Raw genomic sequence first — 24708 nt, 5'->3', positions numbered from 1 at the left:
ACTTTTCTCAACATAAAATAGTATTACTTTCTCACGACTTTTTAAAATGTACTGTAGTATGACTTCATGACTTTCTATGACATTTTATGAAGTTTCTCAACATACTATATTATGACTGTTTTATAACTTTGTTTGACATAGAACACTGACTTTTACTAATTACGTTTTTAGAAATACTATACTATGACATTTTTGACATGCTGAACTATTACATTCAATACTTTTCTTTACATACTGTAATGTGACCTTTACTGACAGTTCCCGTTCAGAATGTGTGCCAATCACGGCTGTATCTGTGAAACCATTTAAAGCAAAGGCTTTTTTTATTGTCTATTCATCCAACATGAGCCTATACAGTTTAAACCAGGTATAAGATATCTGTCCACCAATAAAGATCAAATTTGAGAGGTGTAGGCATCCCCAAGTCATTGAACAGCATAATGAGAACACCTGAGACAGGGTTGTCAAAAAGTTATTATGCCTGATAAACACCTAAATAAAATAATTACTTTAAACAATTATTGCTTTGAAGGAATTTCTTTAAACTATGAATTATTAGTCTTTTGAATAGGATGCAGGTTTCCCATTCAGGAGCAGCAATCCTAAAGGCTTGTCTAACCACCTCTGTCCAATCATTAGGGGCAGTCAGGCGGCAGAAAAGGACTCGTCTTCTTATGGAAGCATGTAGTTTTGTATAAAGATCTCAGCCTCACCTTAGTGCCGTCCACGTCTTGGTTAAGTTAAAGTGCCCTTGTGACCCACAACCCACATCCACCATGTGTTGTGCATATTCAATGTGTGTTCATAATTTTAAAAAGCCTTTTGAAAGATTCACGCATACTGCAGCATGCAAAAGTGTGTGTGACATTAAAATATACTATGTGTGTTTGTTATACTCTACGGCATTTCAACTGTTAATTTAGCAACATTTTCTGAGAGGTTTTAATTAAGAGATGTGGGACAGGATTCAAAAGGTTCAGGTCACCCATATTTCTCAGATCCATGAAGAGATGGAAGTAAAGAAGTCTACTGATGTATACATTTTAATGAAATATAGATAGAAAATCCACTGGCTCTGCACACAAGCTTTAATCAAAGGTAAGGAATTGTTCAAGGGTGTTTCTAAATGTTGGTAAATTTAAGGTGGAGCAGCCATATACAGAACTAAAATAAGATCCCATTTGTCCTGGTAACCAACAGTATTGTCTTCCTGTAGTCCACTCTTCTGGACTGGGCGCTGCTGGTAAGGACTACAGAAGATTGAATGTGATATCTGGGACCTTTGACCTCACTCCTATAGCGCAGCAGGAGTTAGTCTGGTCTTTGAGCTGAACAGTGTGTGTCAGCTGTGAGTGTGTGTGAGAAAAGTGAAATGCACTGACAGATTGTGTGTGCGTGTACTGTGCGTGTGTATGTTCATACTGTTCAGACACTGTAGATGCTGGGAGTGTAGACGGGCTGGGCGTTTCTGTCCTGGCGGCCGTCAAAGCATCTGTCAATCTGTCGTATTGATTCTTCTCCACTGATGCACAAATCAACACACACATATGAACACATGGAGCAGCTCACACACCTCCTGTCAAACTTAATTTCAGCACCTTCCAAATGCACAAGCAAACAAAAGCTATACATTAAACAGGTTTTCAGATTGTGAATTAATTACTTATGACGCACAGTAATTATACATATACCCATTGGAACCACAAAAACATCTACACAATCCTTCATCATTTAAGATGCAGCACACGCTTCTATCCGAAAAGAGAAATGTATACAATGGGAGCCTAACATTTCTGAATTATTTGTGTGCTCGGATGCGTGTGTGTATGTATGTGTATATATGGTGTCGCTTTGTCGAGAAAGCGACAATGTGTGTGTATATATACACACACACACACACACACACACACACACACACACACACACGTTGTCGAGAAAGCGTAGGTCCAGACGGGTTCTCCACTTTGTTTCTGCTTCCCTGAGCCCCCGCCCCTTGATGCAATCACATTGACAGTCTACCTCATGGCCAGTTTCACAGACACAAAGGAATATTAATGTACAGTACATTGTCTCATTATGTATCTTTAAGGGTCAGTAAGTTTAAATAAATGATAATTTTGAGAGATATATATATATACACATATATATGTATATATATATATGTGTATATACATACATATATACATATATACATATACATATATATATACATATATATGTATACATATATATGTATACATATATATACATACATACATATACATATATGTATACATATATATGTATATATGTATACATATATATGTATACATATATATATACATACGTATATATATATACACATATATACATATACATATATGTATATATGTATACATATATATATACATATATATATGTATATATGTATACATATATACACATATATATGTATATACACATATTTATATATATATATGTATGTGTGTATATATGTATATGTATATGTGTATATATATTATATATATATATACACATATACATACACACATATATATAGATACACATATATATATATACACATACACGTGCATATATACACACACATATACGTATATATATATATACACACATATATACACATTATATATATATATATATATATATATACACATATACATATCTATATACATACATAGCTATATATATATATACACACATAGCTATCTGTTTTGCTCAAGTTTAGTCGGAAAATTACTTTTGTGATTTTGGTAAAATGATCTTATAAATAAGAGTAAAACAGCAAACGTGATGAGAAAAGTTTTATTTATCTATACAACATTATACTATACACTCATTCAAGGTGATTTGGATTCAACTCAAAATAGAAAAAAAACTCCATACTTCCATTAATGAGATGCCATATCTTATTATGCAGACAATATTGATTTAAATCACAGTGTGAAAGACTAAAATCATAGTTTAGACTCTGCACTTTCTCTTAATTCTGTAACAGACTTACTAGACACTAAAATGTAAACAGTAATTACGGTGTGTTTGTGCATTTCAGTGCAACTATATTAAGCCTGAATGAGAAGCTTCTCTCCCACAGTAAAAAGCACTAAAACACTGGAAGCATGCGCTGGAAGAAAAAAGTGTTCAATGTGTTTAACGGCATCAAATATTCAGTGGGTTTTCATCCACTGTACACTTTGTATGAGGCACATATCTTCAGAGGTTAAAACGTATATTTCTCCACTTACTGAAGGCTCTTTCTAACTTAAATAATGTTAAACAAAACAGCAGCTTCTGTCTTTTTGCTCAGAAACCTATATGAATAAATAGAAGTGGCAAAAAATGTAATGCCGAATTTAACAGATTTTCATCAGTATTGGCCTTTTGTACTTATAGGGCCGTTCTGTGTGAGATGCCCCTCCCCCTTCTAGCTCCTGTACTCATCCCCGCAGTCCCCGATAAGTGCACTGAGGTCCCTGGAGCGCCGTGTCACTGCTGTGATGGCGGCAAGATCTTCCTCTGTCAGCTTCAAGTCAGGGCTGCAGCTACGCAGACTGTCACTGATGTGTTGCCCCGCCCCTGCGACGCCTAGCCGGCAGCCGACAATGACCCCGCCCACTGCGGGGCGATCCAGCACGTAACGTGTTGCCACGCTGGCCAGGGAGCAGTCGTGTCTCCGAGCAGCGTTCTCCAAGGCGACGAGGAGGTCCTGGAAAAGGCTCCAGCCACCCCAAGAGTTGATCATGTTCTTGTACTTGGAGAGGGAGGCGGTGTAGAGCTCCGTCTTGGAGCTAGGCTCCGTCTTTCCCAGATAACGCTCTGAGAGTAGGCCGCCAGCTAAGAGAGGGCAGTGATGGAGGAAGGAGAGTGGAGTGAGGAATGGAGGAGAGAGGCAGACCAAGGAGTTAAAAGGAATCAGGGAGGATGAATACAGGAGGGAGGTGGCGGGAATACAGGGATGGAGGAAACCAAAAGATGAGATGGATAAGAGGAAGTGGATGAAGCAAGAGCATGGGGAGAGAAAAGAGAAGGAGGGAGGGTAGTGCGGAGACCATTGAGGTCAGGAGGAGGATGGGATGCAGAGACAGAGGGAGAGGAAGGAGTAGCGATGATCGAGGGGGAGGGAAGAGGACAGAGGATGTGTCGTCACATCGAATGACTCCATTTTAGAAACCCACCATTTTACATCTTTATATCATAATGGGAAATGCTTGATATCAAGGAAACCTTCATCTTTGTAAATGCTCTATTAGAGTGATAATCTAATTAAATGCTGAAAACATTAATATATGATGACTGGATTTAAATCTTAATGTGTTGCATCTCACCCAGAGTGCCGTACGCGAGGAGCTGAATGTTGTTCGCCAGACAGAACTTCTCCATCTTGGCCGCAGGTCGATGGTCAATCAAGGAGTACTGAACCTGCATGGTGGACACATTAGATACATGATTAATAGATGCACTGAAAGAGGGAGTCTGATGGAGTATTCACTAACATGCATGGTACCTGGTTGCTTGAGATGCGGATGCCTCGACTCGTGATCTCCTCCAGCCTATGAGTGTCAAAGTTAGTGAGGGCCAGCTCTCCTGAGAAGAAAAAAAAGAAACAGGTCTCTTCAGAATTAATGCTAACAGGAGGGAATAAGAAATATGTTAAATTATTCAATTCAAGTTAGACTTGGAGTTTCATTTTCAACCTTGAAAACAGCAACTTAATGAAAAACAAATTCTTCACGTTAGGTCCACTTCGTTGGTTTTTCTGAAGCTTTCTACCACACCTCATGGCCTTCCTCAGCAGAGGGGAGTTGTTGTAGTTGAAACCCCAAGTAAGTGGACCGTTTATACAGATTATGAATGACTCAAACCGCTAATAAAGCCCTTAAGATGCAGTTGAAAGCTCTGACAAAATGAGCATAACTCAATGTCCACTTACTAGCCTTTTCCAAATAACTATTTCCTTGAACAACTATAAATAAAATGCAGCCTATAAAATGTGAATATATTACAATTCCCAGTTATACATATGATATTAGCCTGCTAATATATTGGTCAGATTCTAATGCTTTTGTTATTTCTTTCTTTTGGTTGACCGTATGTATCGAGTGCGTACGTATGAGTCCCTCCTGCTGCAGGTCGGAGAGGTGTCCCAGTGCGTCCAGGTATCTTTTGTCTTTATAGTCCCACCAGTGGAACTGAACACAGTCCAGACTGTCAACCTGCATCCGGCTCATGGAGCGTTGCAGTGCCTTCTCCACCACCTGCACACAGAGTGACACTTCAGCCCCCATTGCTACTTTAAACAGGAAACAATAAAGACATGAAACCCACGCAAGATAAACACTGAGGAGGACATGTACACTGTAATAGTCAACGTGTCAGTGCTCGTTGGTCAGCAAAGTATGCCCAGTTTGGCATTCTGGACTTAAATTTCATTTTTACTTCTCAACCGACATATACCCCATTACAGACATATCTGGTATAAGTCAATAATGGCCGATACATTGGCCTAGTTCTAATATCAGTGAATCTGACAATCTAAATAATTTAACATACAAATAAACATGAGTTGCTTATATTTGTTTTCTATTGATTTAATAGCTTACAGTAGCATGCATGAAGCCCATGCATACAATCTGAATACTTGTCATGCTGTTTGTTTTCTAAGTAAAGACCTCATATCTAATAAAACAAAGGCTACAGAGGGAATCCTCTAAAGGGACTCGACACAAACAAATGTCCTGAGAGTCTTTTATGCAGCTTTACATTCGTGAAGTAGGCCAGTAAGGTGAAGTCCTGGTTCTTTATGAAAAGACACACACTGCTCTCTAGTGGATAAAACTATTCTCACTGTAAAGCACGGCAGACCGAGTGGCAGTGTCTCTTTGTCTCAATACAATGGTCATCGGCTCACCTTTCGGTTCATTGGTTCTGGTCTTGGCACGTACTTGGTCAGACTCTGCAGAGCTGGGACGTCATTCCCAGATGATTTACGCTAAGAAAAGGTCAAACAAACAGTTAAAGAAATTATAATTACAAACGACAACTGTTTGAATTGAGCAATGCCTTGTTTCTGTAGCTTACACTGGTATATTATAACCTTACAAGGCTAAATATCTTGCAAATGATTAAATACTGCACAATAGCTTTTTTTGCACAGCTAAAAACACTTATTTAAAATGGATGCAGAAATTAAGAAGCATCTGTTGATTAGTTGTGTCAAGAAGCCTGGAAAGCATGTGTAATGAGGTAAACCATGTGAGAGAGCGAGAAAAGCTGGTTAGATGAGAAACAAGCTCTTTGGCTCTCCGCACATTATTCCAGGTGAGTGGCTGAGACCACGGTCGATACCATTAAACTGTCGAAGCACATCAGCCACAAAAACTCTGATCTGAGTCACATTGGGACCTGTGCGTAGATATGTGTGTGTGTGCGTAAAAGAAAGGCAGAGAAAGCATTAGCTCATTATCATGTGAATGTTTGTGTGTGTGCAAGAGCACTTCTAAATGTGTGTGTATTGTATCTGCTGCTATGTGAAGAGCGCCGGCACTAACAGTTAGATTGACAAATCAATAAACTCACAGGGATTATAAAGTATGAATGACAACTGTGTTCATCACACTTACCTCAATAAAACTATACTTAACAGTTTATTCTGAATTCTTTGAGTTTACTTTACCATTTGAGCTCAATGACAGAAAATGTGAAAAGTTTTGCCATTTTGACCCAGTTAGCTTTATTCCCAAACATATTCTTGAATCCGGCCACATGTTTTTACAAGCAAAATGCATTGTTTATTTTCCATGAGCAGTTTTCTTTTTAAGAATCTGTGTCTGTTTGTTTCTTGCTTCTTTTCAGTCTATTTCTTGTAAATGTGCCTTTCTTTTGCACACACACACACACACACTGAAGTTAGCGCTCCACAATCTGCGACAGAACATCAGCTCCCTCTTGTGTTTTAAAAGGTTATTATTCATCTATGGTCAAATCATAACAAAATGTTATTGATCACCCCCAAATGTGTATTTGATTTTATCTTAACCTTTTAAAATCCAATCCCCCCCTAGGAGGGGGGCAGGCTGAGCGATTGTTATATAACACTGTCAATCATAGCTCGTTTTGTGAAAAAAAATGCCCAAATTGTGCTGTATTTGGATGTATTGAACACCATAAGTAATATACAAGTGAAATATATGGTTTGGTACATGAAAAAATTCAAATGTGCCCCAATGCAAATTTTGGGGTCCTCGTCTGAATTTTCTCTGTACTAAAACCTCTAACTTTGTTCTGCTTCACTTTATCCTTTCTGTCAACCTTTGCAGGTAGAATGTTCACATATTGTGTATGATTTGGGTTAGAGTTAGACCTTACAGCTGCATCATTCCACAGATATAATAATCCTGAAAGTGCTTTTTTTCTAGGCGAACCTGAAACCGTTTTTTTTTTTTCCTGCGTGTCATCTTCATTTACTCTTAACCAGTAACATATAGACATATATTTACCCATCTGAACAAAATCTCACATGAGTAGCTTTTATTATAACCAACATTATTCAAATAGCCCTAGTGGTTGCAGAGATACACCCTTTTTAGTTTGGGTGTGCAATTTTCGAGGAAAGGGGCCTAAAAATAGGTTTGTTTCCAAAAGGTTTTAAAAACTAATTTGGACCAGTATTTTGTTATTGGATCATTTTAATTTGAACAACATTATCGCAATATCGTGTATTGAAAAGAGGGGAACTGTACAAAACAGCAGTTGAGACGATGGGAGCACATTAAATGCTTATTGAGTCACACTTGCTCATGAACTACCTTAAAACATAACTGAGTGTGAGTGAGTGAGTGTACCTGGCTGTTGAACTGTCCAAATATTTCCTCTGCAGGCCCATAAATGTCTGCCATGTCAAATGTGGTCAGACCCGCGTCTACGTAGGCCTGCATCGCCTCCACTGGAAAGATGAGGGGCACATTTTTAGATTAAATACATTATTATTGTATTCACAATCAGGCTATGAAATAGATAGTTAGAAAGCCTAGTTTATGGAATCCCAATTTTGCACAACTAACATGTAAAGCGTCTGTTTGACTCCACAGAAACTGCTGATAGAGACAGCAGCATGGCCCAACGAGGGCAGTCTATTAACTCAAACGTAGTCGTCCTCCTGTCGTTTTACAGGTGTGAGCGACGTAGATTATCGCATTAGGGAAAGACTTCATGAGGTCTTTATCTGATCAAACATTTGAGCCACTACAGGATGTTTTCTCTACCTGCTTTGCTGCGGTCCACCGCCCCGTGCGCGCCGGACACCTGCCACATGCCGTTGAGCACCCGGCAGACCTCCAGACCTCCGGACAGCCTCACTTTAGGAACCGAGGACATCCTGCTGTCGGTGCCGGAGAGGAAGCTGCGGTTGATGTCCTTCTTCTTCAAACACAGTATTGTAATCACTGTGGAGGGTTAAAGCTGCAGGATAACATTGAACTCGGCTCCACACACGTCACTTACTTTACGTCAAGACTTAACCGAACCACCGCCAAGAAAAAAATAAGCAACAAGTCACAACAACGTGCTAGTTACGTGTTTTGCGTAACAGAGTTACAAAATCCACCCACGATTGTTTCCACCAACAGCTGACTCTGTTTAGCCGGAAATAACAGTCTTCTTCTTCTTCAGCAGGTTGGCTGCTGGTTTCCTGCCCTCTACTGGAAACAAATGGTCACTACTGTAACCTCCTTTGCAGAGCAGCAATGACGAAACACGGAGACGTGACGCAGTAAAAAATAATCTTTACTCTTCCGTTACATCACACACACACACACACATTAATAAAGCACTCTACACAAAGCATTGCTTCCAGACAACCTGTTGCAGCAGTCTCATTCTACATCTTATCACTCCACTGCTACTTTCTTCTTCTTCTTTCTCTTTCTCCTCTTCTTGCCAGGTGTACTGTCAGCCTGTGCCACTGCAGTTGCCGGGGTCTCCTCGGTCTTCTCCGTCTTCTCCATCTCCTCGGTCTTCTCCGTCTCCGTCTCCTCCTCCATCTCCATCGTTTCCTCTATTTCCTCCGTTTCTTCTATTTCCTCCGTCTCCTCCTCCTCCTCCGTCTCCTCCATTTCCTCTGTCTCTGAAGCTTCAGACTCTTCTTCTGAAGCGGCAGGTCTCTTCTTGCAGCCGGATTGGCCGAGTGGCTTCGCCTCCGGCTTGCTGTGACAAAGCAGACGGCGAAAGTCAAAATCTTCCAATTTTAGAATAAAACGCTTGCTCATCGGTACCAACAGCTCCTCTAAAACGTATACAAGTCCACGTAGTTTGTGCTCGGAAAGTTAATTGAAAAGCGCCTGTCTAAAGAGTCTAATTTGATATAATTGTAGATTTCAAATAATTAGGCCGCAGACCTGCGCAATTCAATTTCAAGCTCAATATTTTTTACGAAATTAAAGTTGAAAGTGAATGAATGTACAAAACGTAGTTTAGATCATTTCCAGTTTACAAGCATTAAAGCAGCAATATAGTCAACAGATGAGGGACATTGACATGTAACTAAAACGGATTGGACGTCCCTTGGAAATACAAATCATGTATTGCAATAGGATCTAAAACGTCACAACTTTGCATGGCACCCCGGTGGTTACCTTATCTGAACCGCTGGCTCCGGCCTCTCATTCTCAGCCCCACTGTGCTTCTCCAGCAGAGCCACGAAGAAGCCTTGTGTGCGAGTCTTGTTGCTCGCGCGAAGACACTGCGCGAATGGCTCCAGGCCACGTTCTGGCCACTGAGCCAGCAGAGGAACCAGTCTGGGGGAGAAAAGATAATGCATGTAGTATGTATTCATGGAACAGCTGCATCCAAATGGATTCATTGTGTAAGGAAATTGAAGTTGATTCTATATTTTCTAAACTTGCACAGTTTAACAAACAATCTTATTTATGGCAGAGTGGAGAACAACAAAAAACGTAATGCTGCGTTCATACCAAACGCGTTGCGAATATCCACGTTACTCGCGTCAGTTTACTCGCTCAACAAAAAAGCTGTGTTCACACCAAACGCGCTTTGAATGTTACTTGTGCCTGAAAGGGGGCGTGGCTTATCTCTGTAAAAACAGTTACCGTTTCCACCATTCACCATGGAAATAACCACTAGTTCCACTTTATACTTGTTGTGTAAATTCCACATACGCCAGAACATCAAACTCGATCGTGTCTGAGTTCATAATATTATTCGTAGTCCCACAACAGCATCTGAATGACGGCCGCTACGAGCGCTACTTCAGCAGCAGTTTGATTCAGCAACGGCAGAACGGGCGGTGATGATGGGCGGAGCTTCTAAACGCTGATTGGCTGACGCAACTCAGCGTCACAAGCTTTTTTCGCCAAAGTTGGACAATTTCAACGTGCGCGAATTCGGCCAGTGTCAAACGCGCTATGCGCCGCGCGACGGGAAATTTGCCTTTTTCGCAACCTAACGCGCCTGTGCATTGACTTTGCATGTAATGTACTTGCGCGTCGAATTCGTGCCACGTTTGGTGTGAACACAGCATAAGAATTAAAGGATGGATACAGACGCGCCACATTTCTATTATTCAAGTCGGTGGTAATGACGCACGATTACGGCAATCAAAGGTCACTAAATTAAATATTGAGTAGGTGCCTATGTATGCACAGAGAATGTCAGACTGTAGTTTTCTCGATTCTGGCCTCCAGCACCACCAGTCATCTTTGACCAGGATATGTCCTTTAACTCTCACATTAAAAATAAATAAATTCATAGACCACTTTCTTTCACCTACTGTAATGACGTGGAGCTTCTAATGAGGACCAAGACACGTCTGGTATGAACGGAATCACTGCAGTCTTACAACTGTTAAAGCGATTGAGAACGCGCTCTTGCACTCGACATGTATGTATTTTCCACAGGTAGCATCAAACATTGTTCAACAAATACTATCATTGTACTTTCTGCCTTCAAAGTAAAAGCACTTCCTGCTTCCATGCTCTTCACAATAAGAGTAAATCATGTAATAAAACAAGTTACAACACCTATAAAGCATTGCAAAAAAATCTGTAGTCTCTCAAAGTCTCAAAACTACATGTGCACTGACAAGAGCAAGGAAAAGTGATCATACATCTCTTGTTTTAGCTTCTCTGCAATGGCTGCCTGTAAAACCCAGAACAGAATGTGTAAACCGCTCTCCTCACCTACAAAGCCCTAAATATTCAGGCACCAGCACATCTTAAAGAGCTCAGAGCACCCTGTTGCCCCACTGTTCTCCCAGAATGCAACACACGTGGTATTTGGCTCCTTCTAGGTTAATTTCTGAGCGAGTCAAAGTGGGCTGCTGCTACCTGAAGCCCGGGTTCAGCTGCAGACAGGCCGCTACGACGTCCTCGTTCTCCTGGCGGTGGACGGAGCAGGTGGAGTAGACCAGGCGCTTCAGGCGAGGGAACTTGAGGCCGTGGTTCAGGCAGCGCAGCTGGAAGGAGGCCAAGGAGGCCAGACGAGCCTGGACCTTCTCCCGGTCTGCAGAGGACACGTCGTCCTGGAGACACGCCATACCTAGACCCCACGAACACAGATTACGTTTAAATATTAAACAAATTGGTTTGTGTACAGATGCACTAGTATTGCATGTGAACTACATACTGGTAAAAGAAACAGGCAAATCCCACATTATATATGAGTTGGGAGTAAGGAATGGGGATATTTAGAAATAAAGTGAATTTGTAACATACAGGTCTCTGATTAGTGTCCTTTTTGCAAATCGGCTTCTTTTATGATGATGAGTATTATTATTGTAGAATTTTGTGTAGAAGTAAAAGCCTGACAAATTGGATGACTTGTCCTTGCTCTTCTGTAAATGTACAGGATATAAATATATAGGACATTAGTAAATTCTTAATACTGATGCAACAATGTGCACGCAGGATTGTACTGTACTCTACCTGATCCACTGCAGGACGGATCCAGCAGGACATACTCAACATCTTTGAACTGCTGGCTGTCTGGGTCCACCGTCAGGAAGTCCTGGTTGGCCAACCGCTGGCAGGTGACCCCCGCTCGGAGCAGGAGAGTGGACATGGTGGACAGACGCTTGGCATCCAAATCAAAGGCAAACAGCCTGCCCTTGTTCTTCATGATGGCAGCCAGGTGGCTGGTTTTGTTTCCCGGGGCAGCACAGGCGTCGAGGAGATGGCTGCCGACTGGGGGGTTGAGGAGGTATGCGGGGAGGCAGCTGGCTTTGTCCTGCAGGATGATGTGGCCGGCCTTGTACAGGAAATGGTCGTGGAAGTCAGTTTTAGGAGAGAAGGCCAGCAGCTCTGGCAGATGCATGTCCAGCACAAAGTCTTTCTTCCGCAGGGTCAAGTCGTCCAGGCTGAAGGCCTGACCCAGGTAGGAGAAGCCGTCCCTCTTCAGGTAGTCCACGGCGTCCTCCACGGTGGTCTTCAGGGTGTTCACGCGCGCATACCTGGGCAGCGGGCCCCCGACGAGCTTCTGGACGCTGACCGGGAGCAGGTCCTCGTTCCTGCTGACCTTCTGCTTCACCTTGATGCGGGCCAGCGCCGCCTGCAGTCTGGAGCGATGCTTCATCATCACGGTCTTCCAGGACCCGCCGCACTTCAGCCCGCGGCCGATCAGGAGGTCGTACACCAGCACTTTGGCCAGGTTCATCTTCAGCTTGGTCTGCTTGAGCAGCTTGGTGGACTCGATGATCTCCTCCAGGACGGAGGAGAACTTCTCGGTCTCAAACACCAGAGCGAACAGCTGCTTGATGTTTGAAAACTTGCTGTCGTAAACCAGAGTTTTCAAGGCGCCCTTCTTCAGCTCGGCTTTCTCCAGGACCTCGGCAGCTTTCACGTACAGAGCCATGGCGAAGTCTAGCTGTTATGAATGCGTCACAGTTTCTACCTGGTGGTGGTTTTCCTCTGGACAGCAGGTCCGGCACAGCCCTCGTCCCGGTGGGGCTTCCTCTCTTTTTTTTGTTTCCTCTGAGCGGCAACACGCGGCGTTGTTTTTCTCTTCAACGTGTTAGAAACAGCAGCTTCGTGACTCCGGTGCCACGGTGCACATGGCAAGAGGAAGAAGCGTGACCCGGAAGTACTCGTGAGTCACGCACTGTTTTGGTCTGACGTAGGATGTCTGTCCGGCCAATCACGGAGCAGCTGAGATATCAGCTGAACAGGTCAATTTGCTGTCTTTTAACTATAATTACCCACAAAACACATCTTATTTTTTTTTTATATAAACGTTTAAATTAAATTACAAACTTTGGCTACATGTTAATGGCTTAATAAAATAAGAATCAATCTGATCTATTTGGATTTCCCAGCCTTCTTGTTATTCAAATAGCTTTCTTTGACTTTTTTTGATTGGTAGATTATATTCTTAATCCTTTCTCAGGCTAAATGACTCTGCATACTTCAGACTAAGTAGCAGACTAACAGCTCCCAGCTGATTACAGTGTTAGTTATATTGTAACCCAGATAATGCTCTTAGAAAACACAGAAATGGACATGGACATCATGGGGTCGAGGAAACCGTAGAGAAAATAGCTTTATTCTTTAATACAAGTTCATTACCTGGATATTTCCATGTGGAGAGGTCAAAGGAATCAAATTCACATTACAGTTTTCCACAACAATGAACCCTCATCACTGCATTACAATCAGTAAACATGTCTACATGTCAACATAAGAAACCGACTGACCTTTCCCATCGACCCCGAACAGACACTACAAGTCGGTTAGGAGCAAAAACAGTTGATCAAGACTCGAGAAAAAATCTTATTGCAGCACCTTAAAAGTATCGCTTACCAGAACAAAAAAAAACGACAAAGATAATGAACATGGATATTAAAGTGGAAAGGGAATCATTCAATGTACTACCAAGTGACCCAATACACAGTCTCTCCTGTACACCATACAAACAAATAAATTAAAAAGAAAGACATAGAAAACATTAGTCACTTAAACCTTTACATTTTGATAGTGAACAGCATTGTCATGTACTCACACTGCGATTTAACATCCAAAGACTACAGCAACAAATACTACATTTCTGCACAAACACATGCTGATATTAAAGCTGTGCTGTGTAGCACTTTTATTGCAGATTTAAGCATCTTTCAAATTATTTCATTGGCATAAGGAGCATTGCCGTCTGCCAGTGTACTTTTTTATTTTTATAATACTACTACCACCAATTGGAGTCACAAAGTCAGATCATTTGAGGACTTTGATCAGATTCTTCATTTTCTCTTTTGTTTCTAAGAAGTAAGCAGCACAAGGCCTTCAGATAATACATGCTCTAAAGGGTTCACACTGGATTACATTTTATAGTGTTGAATTATACTTAAATATAACAAATGTTTCGTGAACATTGTTTTTGGAATGCAGTTGAGCTACCTTGTGTGAAGGACAAAGAGAAGCTGCCTTTCACTCTCAATCCACCATCCTCAGAGAAATGACAACAGTTTGTGCTACATCTTGTTATTTCAACTAAAGAGACATTTGAGTAAATTGCCCTTATTTTCAATATACTTTAAATATATTTTGCTGCTATTCATACTACTGAAAGGTTGAAATTAGGGTTATTCTAATTCAACGTTCAAAGAAATGTAATTGAGAGGGATGGTGACAATTGTGTGTGGTAGCATAAGATGGTGTATGAAAAAGCAAATGTGTAGATTCGTTGGATGTGGGACAAGAACCACAGCCAATTGTCACTTAACCAATCAGTGTTTAGCGACCCCACTGGACCTTTTAACATTCTTTGTCTTTAAAGAGTTTTTGTATAGAAGCAGTCTCTCTGTGGTGTGAGGAGGCAGGCGGTTCCTCTTGGCTTTCACAATACACACTGCCATCGGACAGAGTCGGTCGAAGCCCCCCGAGGTGGCCGGTACTGCCAGCAGCTTCTTGGCAATGCCCTGGAGCAGGGGGAACCGAGTCGCAGATTTCCAGTACAACACACTGGTGTTGCTTTCCCACAGTGGTTCGGATAGGTACATATTAAGCTCTGCTGTCTTCATGGTCTTTGCAGGTGGCTGTAGGAAGTTAAAGATGGACTTGCGCTTGAGAGCATTCTCACCAACTCTGTCGCAGTTGTCTTCATCTGAGCTGCCATCAGATGCTTCCAACTGTGTGTTGTCTTGACTGGCCTCTTTGACATCTTGCTCCTTTTTCAACTCCTTGCTTGTCCTGTCTTTATCTGCCTCTACAGAGGGAGCTGCCGAGGGCTCCATGCTTTCTAGTGTGGCTTCCACGATGGTGCGAGCCTGATACTTTGACGGGGGTGTGAGGAAACCAGACTGGTCCTCCAGTTTAGCATCAGGAAACGGCTGGAAAAAAACATTTGAGCAAGGATGAGAGTTCTGATTCTGACCGATTCTGATTCCGCTCTGTGGGTGCAAAATGGCAAAGCTTGACAGAAGGGCAATGTTTAAATTCAATACCTGCAGTTTGATCCTGGGGTCAAGCACAGCAGCTAATATCATGTCCTTCTGGTGAATGAGGGACTGGAAATGTGTGTGGATGCCTGTGCGCAGAGCCTTGTTGAAGTGGGTGTAGTTGGTGACAATGCTCTCCAATGTCTTATCAAGGCCAATAAGGGATGGTGTGATGAAAGAGATGGTCACTCCATTTCCTTGCAGGACCTGGGTGAGAAAAAGCATAGGGAAAATATCTCATATAATCTTCTATTAACAATACCGCAAAACTGTATTTCCATACACGTATATAATATTTCTGGAGAGGTTACCAGAGAAAAAAAGTCTGATCCTTGAAGCAAGGCTCAATGTACAATTGACACATATAGGCATTAGTGCTGCAACGTTAATGATCGTAATGTTTTTGTTTGCTTTGTTAGTAATTCAAACTGCCGAACTCAGAACAAACATCAACAACAGCCTTCGTTGTATTTAACACCAAATAATACGTTTAGTTTAAGAACATGCAACACAATGTGGAACACAAACATTACACTACATCCATGAAATTAACTTTCTCTTTTACCTGCAAGGCCTCTTCAAAGGGCTCCAGAAGACCCAGGATGTCAATCACTTGCTCCCTCTTGGCCATGACCAGAGGCGGGGCACTGGCTGTGTCGTTAGCCTCGATGCGGGCCTGGGCCAGGAGAGTCATGATGGCGCTCCAGGTGGACTCCTGCACCATACGGCGTAAAGATAGCATCATGGAGTTCCAGCGACAGTTACTGGAGGAAGGGTACAGGGAAACGTTGCACTCCTTCAGCAAGACCTAGACAATGAAATGACACAAAACGGTCAACAATTCAGGAAAGAAAATCTGATCTCTTTAAAATCTCTGTCCATAACCCAAAATGATATCAGACCTCAATTAAAAAATGTATAAATTTTTTTAATGTAATGTTAATTAGCTGTCCCACCTCAAATAGCACAGTTTAACTTAACTCTACAGCTCACAAACACACCTTTAAATAATCAATAGCTGATGTCACTGAACTAAAAGAAGGTTGGGGATGATAGGGAAAGGTTTAATAATCAGGGCAAATGAACACATGATTAAAACAAGATGCACACGCACACGCACACGCACTGGTGCTGTCGTTTCATCTATACAAATCTGAAAAACAGACTTGCTGACCTGGTTCATGTACCTTTGCAAAACAAATATAATACAGTGTAAAATACAATTGTAACATCAGTTTTAGTTTCTCTTACCTCACTCCAGTAGGCACTGCTCCTAAAAAAAGCCACAACGTTGTGGACCTGCGAGAGCAGGTTTTCCACGACCCTGGAGTTCTTCAGTGCCTCCTTAATCACAAGCTGCAGTGTGTGAGCCACACAGATGGTTCTAGTCCCAATCTGTAGCTCTGAAAAGGGGGACTCTGTTTCAGACATCTGGTCGGACAGAAATGCCACCATCTCTTCTCTATCTGGTTCTCCCCTGTTGGATGAGCACATAATCTTGTAGTCGCAGAACAAGTTGTTCCCAGCCAGGGCTTCTTTGGCTTGGTTGACGAGCACATAGCCGATGCTGGGCGGAAAGATGCCGTAGCTTAGCAGCACACCTTCAAGCTCCCTGGCCACAGTTGTTCTGAGGTTTTTGTGGCTGAGGTGGCGGAAGGCTACAATAGGACGGCGTATCTGCCAGGAATCACTGACAAAGTGGAGTTGAACAACGACAATGGGCTCCTCCGCTGGATGGGATTGATTCCCTGCCCAGAGGTCAAACGTGACATGAATAGCACTCTCACCATCTTTTGTTTTAGCAAGGCAAGCTTTAAGGTCACGGATGAGCTGAGGCTTGATAGTTCTCTCTACTTCATCATAGAGCTGTAGGCCCATGACACGCTGGGATAGCTTGTTGCATTCAGGACTGATGGTACTCATGAATGACCTGAAGCCTGCACCTTCAACAAAACTAAAGGGAACACACAAAAAAACCTACATTAGCATTGTGCATTTTCAAATGATGCTTAAATTATGTGTATTTGCTATGCATACAGAATTTACAACAAGCCCTCTGCAGCACTTAAGTCTACTGACACATATGACACCATCCAGGGTAGATGGACCCATGAGAGTATTCATTTAATTTGGGGATTAACAAAACTTTGGTATTTTGTCAACTTTGGACAACAACCCAACAAGGTCACCTGAGCGGCAGCATGTCTTCAGCCATCATCCTCAGTGCTGCGTTGGTAAACTTTTTCTGGTCCATCGGCGCAGCTGCTGGTGCAGCACTGGAGCAAGAGCTGGGGCTGGAACTCGAACTGCGGTGCAAGGAAGGACTCATGTACGCTAAAGTCTGAGGAAGCAGAGCGCCAGTCTTCCGCTTGACTTTCTGAGATATCGGCTTCTTTTCTTTCACTTGCCTGACCTGCAGCAAAGCAAAGAGTATGTGAGCAAAACCAAGCTCACCAACTGAGACAATCACAGCATAATATGGTGATTATTACGTTAAGTTTGTTCTGGAGGTACTTAATAGCAACTTAACTGATGTAGATCTGTGAAATTTGAGAGTCATAAAAGAAAATCCTCATAGCAAGCTTACCACTTTAGGAGTTACTGGTTCAGTGTCTAATACAACGTCACACTTGAAGTCCACCTGTAAAACAACATATAATATGAATGCACAATACTGTCTTTGCTGCAAAGCATAATGAATGACACCAAAACTTTTTCTTCTGTCATAGTCTGACCAGTAGCCCATACAATTATTAGATTATATATATTGGAAAGGAAACATATTATGAAATCAATAATATACTAAACTGTAACCAACCAACATTTGACCTGCTACATCACTATGATGATTAGTTTATATCTATTAAACATTTTCATTAATTAACATTCTATTCATATTTGCTCACTAAGAAATCATTGAGGAAAAAACATCTGTGAATCTGTGAAAGCGGTAAGCTGTATACACAGAATGTGCTCAACAAAAAAAAAGTACTGTACCTCTCCTTCAACAAACTGTTGAATATCAAGGGAAATGCTGTCAGCGTCATCTTTGTACAAGCCCAACTCGGCTTTACGCTTGATGGTACAGTTCCAGTGATTTTTCACATTATTGTCAGTCCTGCGAGAGGAATCAAAAATATATATTCATGTCTCATTTTTGGTCAAAACAGGCTGATACGTTGTTACATTCACCCTCTTATTTTAACAGTAATTACCAAATATTGCATTTGATTGCCCGTCATCTATATTGTTAAACTTGAGCAAATCAATCACAGCTAACCAACCCACCTTCCAGGGAGCAGCTTGGCAATTTCAGCCCACCGGTTTCCCAGAATGGAGTGGGCTTTGTAGATGATGATGTCTTCTTCATTGGTCCAGGAACTCTTTTTGATGAGTGGGTCGAGGTGGTTGTGCCAGCGCTCACGACACTGTTTCCCCAGCCGTCCTTTCAGTTGCCCGGCAATCAACGACCAGCGTTTGGTGCCGTACCTGCCCACCAGCTCTGTTATCTGTCCAGACCAAATGCATATGTTAACACAGGAGTAGACAGTGAGATGGGACAAAAATAACTACAAACTGGGTTTAAGCAAAGTCTGAATCAGATGTTTCTGTGTAATTTTTTCCGACCTTTTCATCTTCCTCTCTGGTCCAGAAGCCCTTGACTAAATCAGGATCCAGGTGCTTTCTCCAGCGGTGCGTACACTGGAAATCTGTTCGCCCCTGCCAAAACGAAAGACAGTTTTTTTTAAGAAGAAGAATTTAATTATCCAAGAGGAAAGAAAATCAACATGGAGAGCTTGGTAAGCATTCAGAGATCTATTCAACAATGTGACATGTGAAATGTTGCAAGCCCCTTGGCCTTCCTCAGTTTTACTTAACATTAAAAGTTTACATTGCTGTGTCATTCATTCTCTCTCAAGTAACTTTGCTTCTGCTGAATACGTACCGGTAAAAAACTGGCTATGTTTTTCCAATCTTTCTTCCCAAAGTTGCTGATTAGGATTTTGAGATTTTCATCCTGTACACAAAAAAAAAAATCAGTTCATCTTCAGTATAGTTTAGTGTAAGCTTCCAGATCAAATTGCAGAGACAAGTTATCTTGAACCCATTTTTTTTTTTTTTTTTTTTTAAAGCTAAAGAACCAAATCAACAAACAAACAAACAAACTGAAGGCTGCTACAACATTTTTTAAACATGCGTTTGCACCTCCGTCTCAGTTGGCACTAATTATAGTGTGTAAGTGATAGTAATAGTGTAAGATAATAAAATCAGATGAATATCTTAAAAATACATACAAAAAGTAAAATTATTGTTTTCACTTACCTCCTCCTGAGTCCATTTGACTTTACAAGTGGTACCATCCTTCTTATCGTCTGAGTCAGTGTCAATGCACATATTACTATCCCCTTCTTCTTCCATGCTGCAACCAGACAGATGACCAATCATTCAAACATTTATTACTGGATTGTGTCATGGTAAAAAACCTTCAGCTAGGCCAATCAATTTATAGAGATTATTAAGAGTGAAAAGACACACTGGATAATAATTAGACACCTCTGCTTTCAACGGGTAAATTGATATGAACATATGACATGTTTGATATGGACTCTATAATTGATGCTGTTCCGTTTGAATTTCATTTTTTATCATTTGAAACAAACTAAATTCCATTTATTGCATTGGTGACGTGCCAGAACGTTCTGCTGCAGAAACAACACGTCTGAATCCAATGTTTAGCTATCCTGTTTAAAGCAAAAGAAAACATTTCACTAGTGACAGCTTGAAACACAAGTTGCATGCCACTCATGGCTAATTCTGCTCGATATAAGTTGCTCTCCAAAGTGCACTCCGGTCAACTAAGCAACATTTTATATAAAACCAGCCAGATAGTGTCCATGTATATGGCAAAGACAATGCTGATACTAGACAGGAGGTAATCAGGAGTAAGTAGTACAAACGTAGTAAAGGATCAATTAAGTAACCACTTAATTAGGTACACCTGTAATATCAGATACAACCGCTACGCCATAAATGATACATTTACTATTCATGTAAAGGTGTACCGATTGGGCTGCATCATCCTGAGAGGCGTTTCTAATGTTTTGCCTAACCTCCTATTCGTCACCAGTGGCAACACATATTTGACATTTGCGTCGCAATGTATCATAGAGATTAGCTGAAGCTAAGAGAAACAGAGTTGCCACAGACATGCAACCTTGCATGTTTAACAAAAAAAGAGATACAAATGGTTAATTAACCCTCCACTGACATTTAGCCAACTTGTAATGGTGTCCTTGAGTACAACGCCTGTGTATTTCACTTCCCCTTTCCTAACCCCAGACAAGCATGCGTGTTGTGCTCCAGAGCAGCGAGCTTTCTTCACTTACCACAGAAAGTTTACCCAAGTTAGCCTAGTAGCTAACATTAGTTAGCCGGCGCAGCCAAACAGTGCCCTCGACATAAATATGACTCTTCCCGCACACGTATGTATCTAAACATCACAATGGGCAACTCTCAAAACACAATTATTGCGATTGGTGAGTCAACAATGATTGTCAAACAATAAAACTTACATTGCAACTTGGCTCCAACTTCAAGCTAACCCTCGCACCGTGTGTACACCGTGAGCACGCTGGAGGAAGCGTTGGCTGTAAATTCAGACGGTAGAGCGCCCCTATCGGCGCGCGGCACAAAGCGCAACTGCAATATCTTGTATCGGCAAATATGAGACATTTGTGATCGTTTCGATGCGACTGTGATGGAGGAAGTCAGCTGACGTGACAGGAGGGACAACACAGAAATGCCTACCTAAATTTCAGATTGTGCAACTGCATCTGGAATACAGCCGGGTCCAGCTTGTCCAGCTCACTACCGTGACACAACAGAACAACGGCTTTAAAACGACATGAGGGAGAGGGGAAAAGTCGTCTAACGCGCCCACACAAACGCTCACAACATCGCAATGCAACCATTAAAATAACATAAATCCCTACAGATGAGACGCATTTATAACTTGCGCATAGCAAGAACACATTTCGCAACGTTAATGTCTCCCACACTTACCCGCGCGACATCCCTCCTGTCTTCACTCTGCTCGGGAGCTCCCAACTGCTGCTGGAGCTGCTGTGAGTTTAACAGCAGCTAAAACACTCAATCTTTTTAGGAAAAAAACAAAAACTACAAACTACACGTGCGTAATGAAATACGTCTTAATTATTTTTTAAAAATACATCCACAGTTAAAGAACTCGTGGCGTTGTATCGCTATAAATTTACCCGGGACTGAGAACACCGGAGGATGTGTTCAAGAACACAACTACTCTCCGGAAACGATCCATGTGACAAACGGTTTCAACGGTTTCAACCGACGCTAACGGCTAACGCGACTGCTGTTGCACATATGTGTACGGGTTACTCTATAGTTGCCTCTTCAACGTTAACGTTAGCAAATCAATGTTTTTATTAAACTGTCGATTAAACATTCCTGAACGGTATATGTGTATATTATTTATTGAGAGGATAGTTGAGAACATTTCACCAAGTAATAGCCTTGCAGTTATAGCTAGCACTAGTCTGCAACAAATCAACAGCATGTCTTGAAACCATTCCCATCATTTTTTTTAAACAATATGCATCCTAAAAAACATCTATTGATATGCATATAAAAAAAAACATCTATAAATATATATGCACCCCAATAGCACATTATACATATATATGCATCCCAAAAACATCTCTAAAACATATATATATATATATATATATATATATATATATATATATATATATATATATATATATATATATATATATATATATATATATGCATCCGCAAAAGAAACATGTATAGCCTAGTAACAGACGCAAAGTCACATGTTGGGAAACAAGCCAACAAAGAAGCTATAGATTACTTTAATCTTGCAAGGGGAATTTATTTCGCTACAGCAGCATTTATTCATACCGGTAAGCGATAAAATATAAAAATGAAAAATCCACAATATATACAAGAAGATAATAATATTACATTTAATTAACTAACAAAACAAAAACAGTAGTGCAAAGATGTAGCTAAACAAACAACAGTGTAACGGTGTTATATTTGAGTGATTGATTTGGCCAGAGGTGATTTATGATCAAGTGTTATTGCAGTGGGCAGGAATAAGTATCTGTCCTTGTGACAACGAAGCAGGATGAGCCTGTTGGAGAAAGTGCTCCGCTGTCCCTGCAGTAGGTGGAGAGGGTAGTCCGGGGTCTCCAATATGGATAATCATTTATTTAGTGTCCTCCTCTCCACAAACTTCTCCAGACTAGTAGTTAAACTACCGCACATTTATACACGTGTTTATTTCAAAGCCTTCTGACTTTAATCGTATGTATATGTATTAAAATCCATTGCAATCAATCGTTCTGATCATATGTTGTGCTTCTCGTTGTGACCACTGGGTGGAGCAGTTGTACAGTAATGTAGATGGTATTCTAATAAAGTCACACAACTACACCTGTTTGTTTCGTCCCACAGGTGAACAGATCTGTCTGCGGAATTAATAATTGACACTCTGGAAAATGTATATTAATGAGTCTCTGCTGGTTAGTGTGAGCATTGCTAGTCAAGTGCGTTTGTGTTCAAATAAAACATAAAAGAGAAGTTATAAAAATGGATCAGATACAGCAACAAAACAGAAGTATACAGACAACATAACAATAACATATTTGACAGACTCCTTGAAATACTGTTTTGTATTAAAATATGCAACCAGAATGATTCATTTTGCTTCATAATTTTCACTGTTATCTTTTTTTTGTTTTTTGTTTCACCACTTTTTTTATGTTGCTATTTACAAAGGGACCATTGATATCTGGATTTTATAGCACAAACTTAAACACTTCCTTACTTACTATAATATAAATATACAACATAGTGGATAATAACTACAGGAAACAATAACAATAGCCCTCTAGAACCTGAGGTCAGCGCATAGACCACTGAGATCAGATAACCCTGAGGTCAGAGCATAGAACCATGAGATCAGATAACCCTGAGGTCAGAGCATAGTACCATGAGATCAGATAACCCTGAGGTCAGAGCATAGTACCATGAGATCAGATAACCCTGAGGTCAGAGCATAGGACCCTGAGGTCAGAGAATATAACCCTGAGGTCAGAGCATAGTACCATGAGATCAGATAACCCTGAGGTCAGAGCATAGGACCCTGAGGTCAGAGAATATAACCCTGAGGTCAGAGCATAGTACCATGAGATCAGATAACCCTGAGGTCAGAGCATAGGACCCTGAGGTTAGAGAATATAACCCTGAGGTCAGAGCATAGTACCATGAGATCAGATAACCCTGAGGTCAGAGCATAGGACCCTGAGGTTAGAGAATATAACCCTGAGGTCAGAGCATAGTACCATGAGATCAGATAACCCTGAGGTCAGAGCATAATACCATGAGATCAGATAACCCTGAGGTCAGAGCATAAGACCCTGAGGTTAGAGAATATAACCCTGAGGTCAGAGCATAGGACCCTGAGGTTAGAGAATATAACCTTGAGGTCAGAGCATAGAACCCAGAAAATTAATAAGCACTTTAAGAGTCACATTTTCTCTGTTTTAAATCCAGCCGAGAGATAATGTATTCATTATTAGAGTAATATGTATAATTAATCCAGTTCAATTGGAAATCTGTAGTAATAAATATTGTTTAGATGTTATTGAATTTAACTTTCTTTCTTTAATTTGACAGTCAGTTGTTGATTACATACAGACGTTGGCTATTTCAATACATATGGCACAAAATCATATCGCGCAGATTTTGACATTATTGTGATGTTGCGGACCTTTGCATGAGGAAATTCTTTTTAACTGGAACTCGCTAAATTTTTGTTGAATATCTCTGCTCTAAGCTGACAGAATATCACAATTTGTCATCATTTCTTTCGTACATTTATATATTATATTGTAAACTTTTGTTCACCTTTATATTCAGAAACATTCTGTTACTCTTTCACAATGGTATGCCATACAATAGATGTGTGATAGTACTTTGACATGTTTGCAGTGTCATACATGTGTACCATGCTGATTAATCAGAGTGGGTGAACATTAATCAGATGAGGGCATGAATAGCATGCTACATTGCAGAACTGAAGTGTTAAAAGTTTTGATAATGAAACAAGTTAGGCGCTAAAAGGACGTTAATAAAGTGCTCAGCTTCTAGTCTACATGTTGCCTCCTCAGGTCGCACAATATCACAATATTCTCTGTCAAATCCCACCT

At 41.0% G+C, this 24708-nt stretch overlaps 2 protein-coding genes across 2 annotated transcripts; both read right to left on the bottom strand.

The window, feature by feature from the left end:
• Nucleotides 1–2794: 2794 nt before the first annotated feature.
• LOC306743115 (uncharacterized protein) lies at nucleotides 2795–8374 on the bottom strand. Its single transcript, XM_079225598.1, has 7 exons — nucleotides 8259–8374; nucleotides 7839–7939; nucleotides 5906–5986; nucleotides 5105–5252; nucleotides 4502–4581; nucleotides 4323–4416; nucleotides 2795–3831 (listed from the first exon to the last, which is right to left on the bottom strand). The coding sequence occupies exons 1-7, from the start codon at nucleotides 8368–8370 to the stop codon at nucleotides 3422–3424; spliced, it is 1026 nt and encodes a 341-aa protein (XP_079081724.1). The 5' UTR covers nucleotides 8371–8374; the 3' UTR covers nucleotides 2795–3421.
• Nucleotides 8375–8760: 386 nt separating this feature from the next.
• Nucleotides 8761–12858, bottom strand: nsun5 (NOP2/Sun RNA methyltransferase 5; the record flags this gene model as incomplete). Its single annotated transcript, XM_079225667.1, has 4 exons — nucleotides 8761–9198; nucleotides 9627–9788; nucleotides 11337–11547; nucleotides 11934–12858. 4 exons carry the CDS (start codon nucleotides 12856–12858, stop codon nucleotides 8883–8885), a joined length of 1614 nt encoding a protein of 537 aa, XP_079081793.1. The 3' UTR covers nucleotides 8761–8882.
• Nucleotides 12859–24708: the final 11850 nt, after the last annotated feature.

This window comes from Taurulus bubalis, assembly GCF_910589615.1.
Source record: "Taurulus bubalis genome assembly, chromosome: 11".
Classification (NCBI taxonomy): Eukaryota; Metazoa; Chordata; class Actinopteri; order Perciformes; family Cottidae; genus Taurulus; species Taurulus bubalis.
This window is presented reverse-complemented; position numbering and strand designations above follow the sequence as displayed.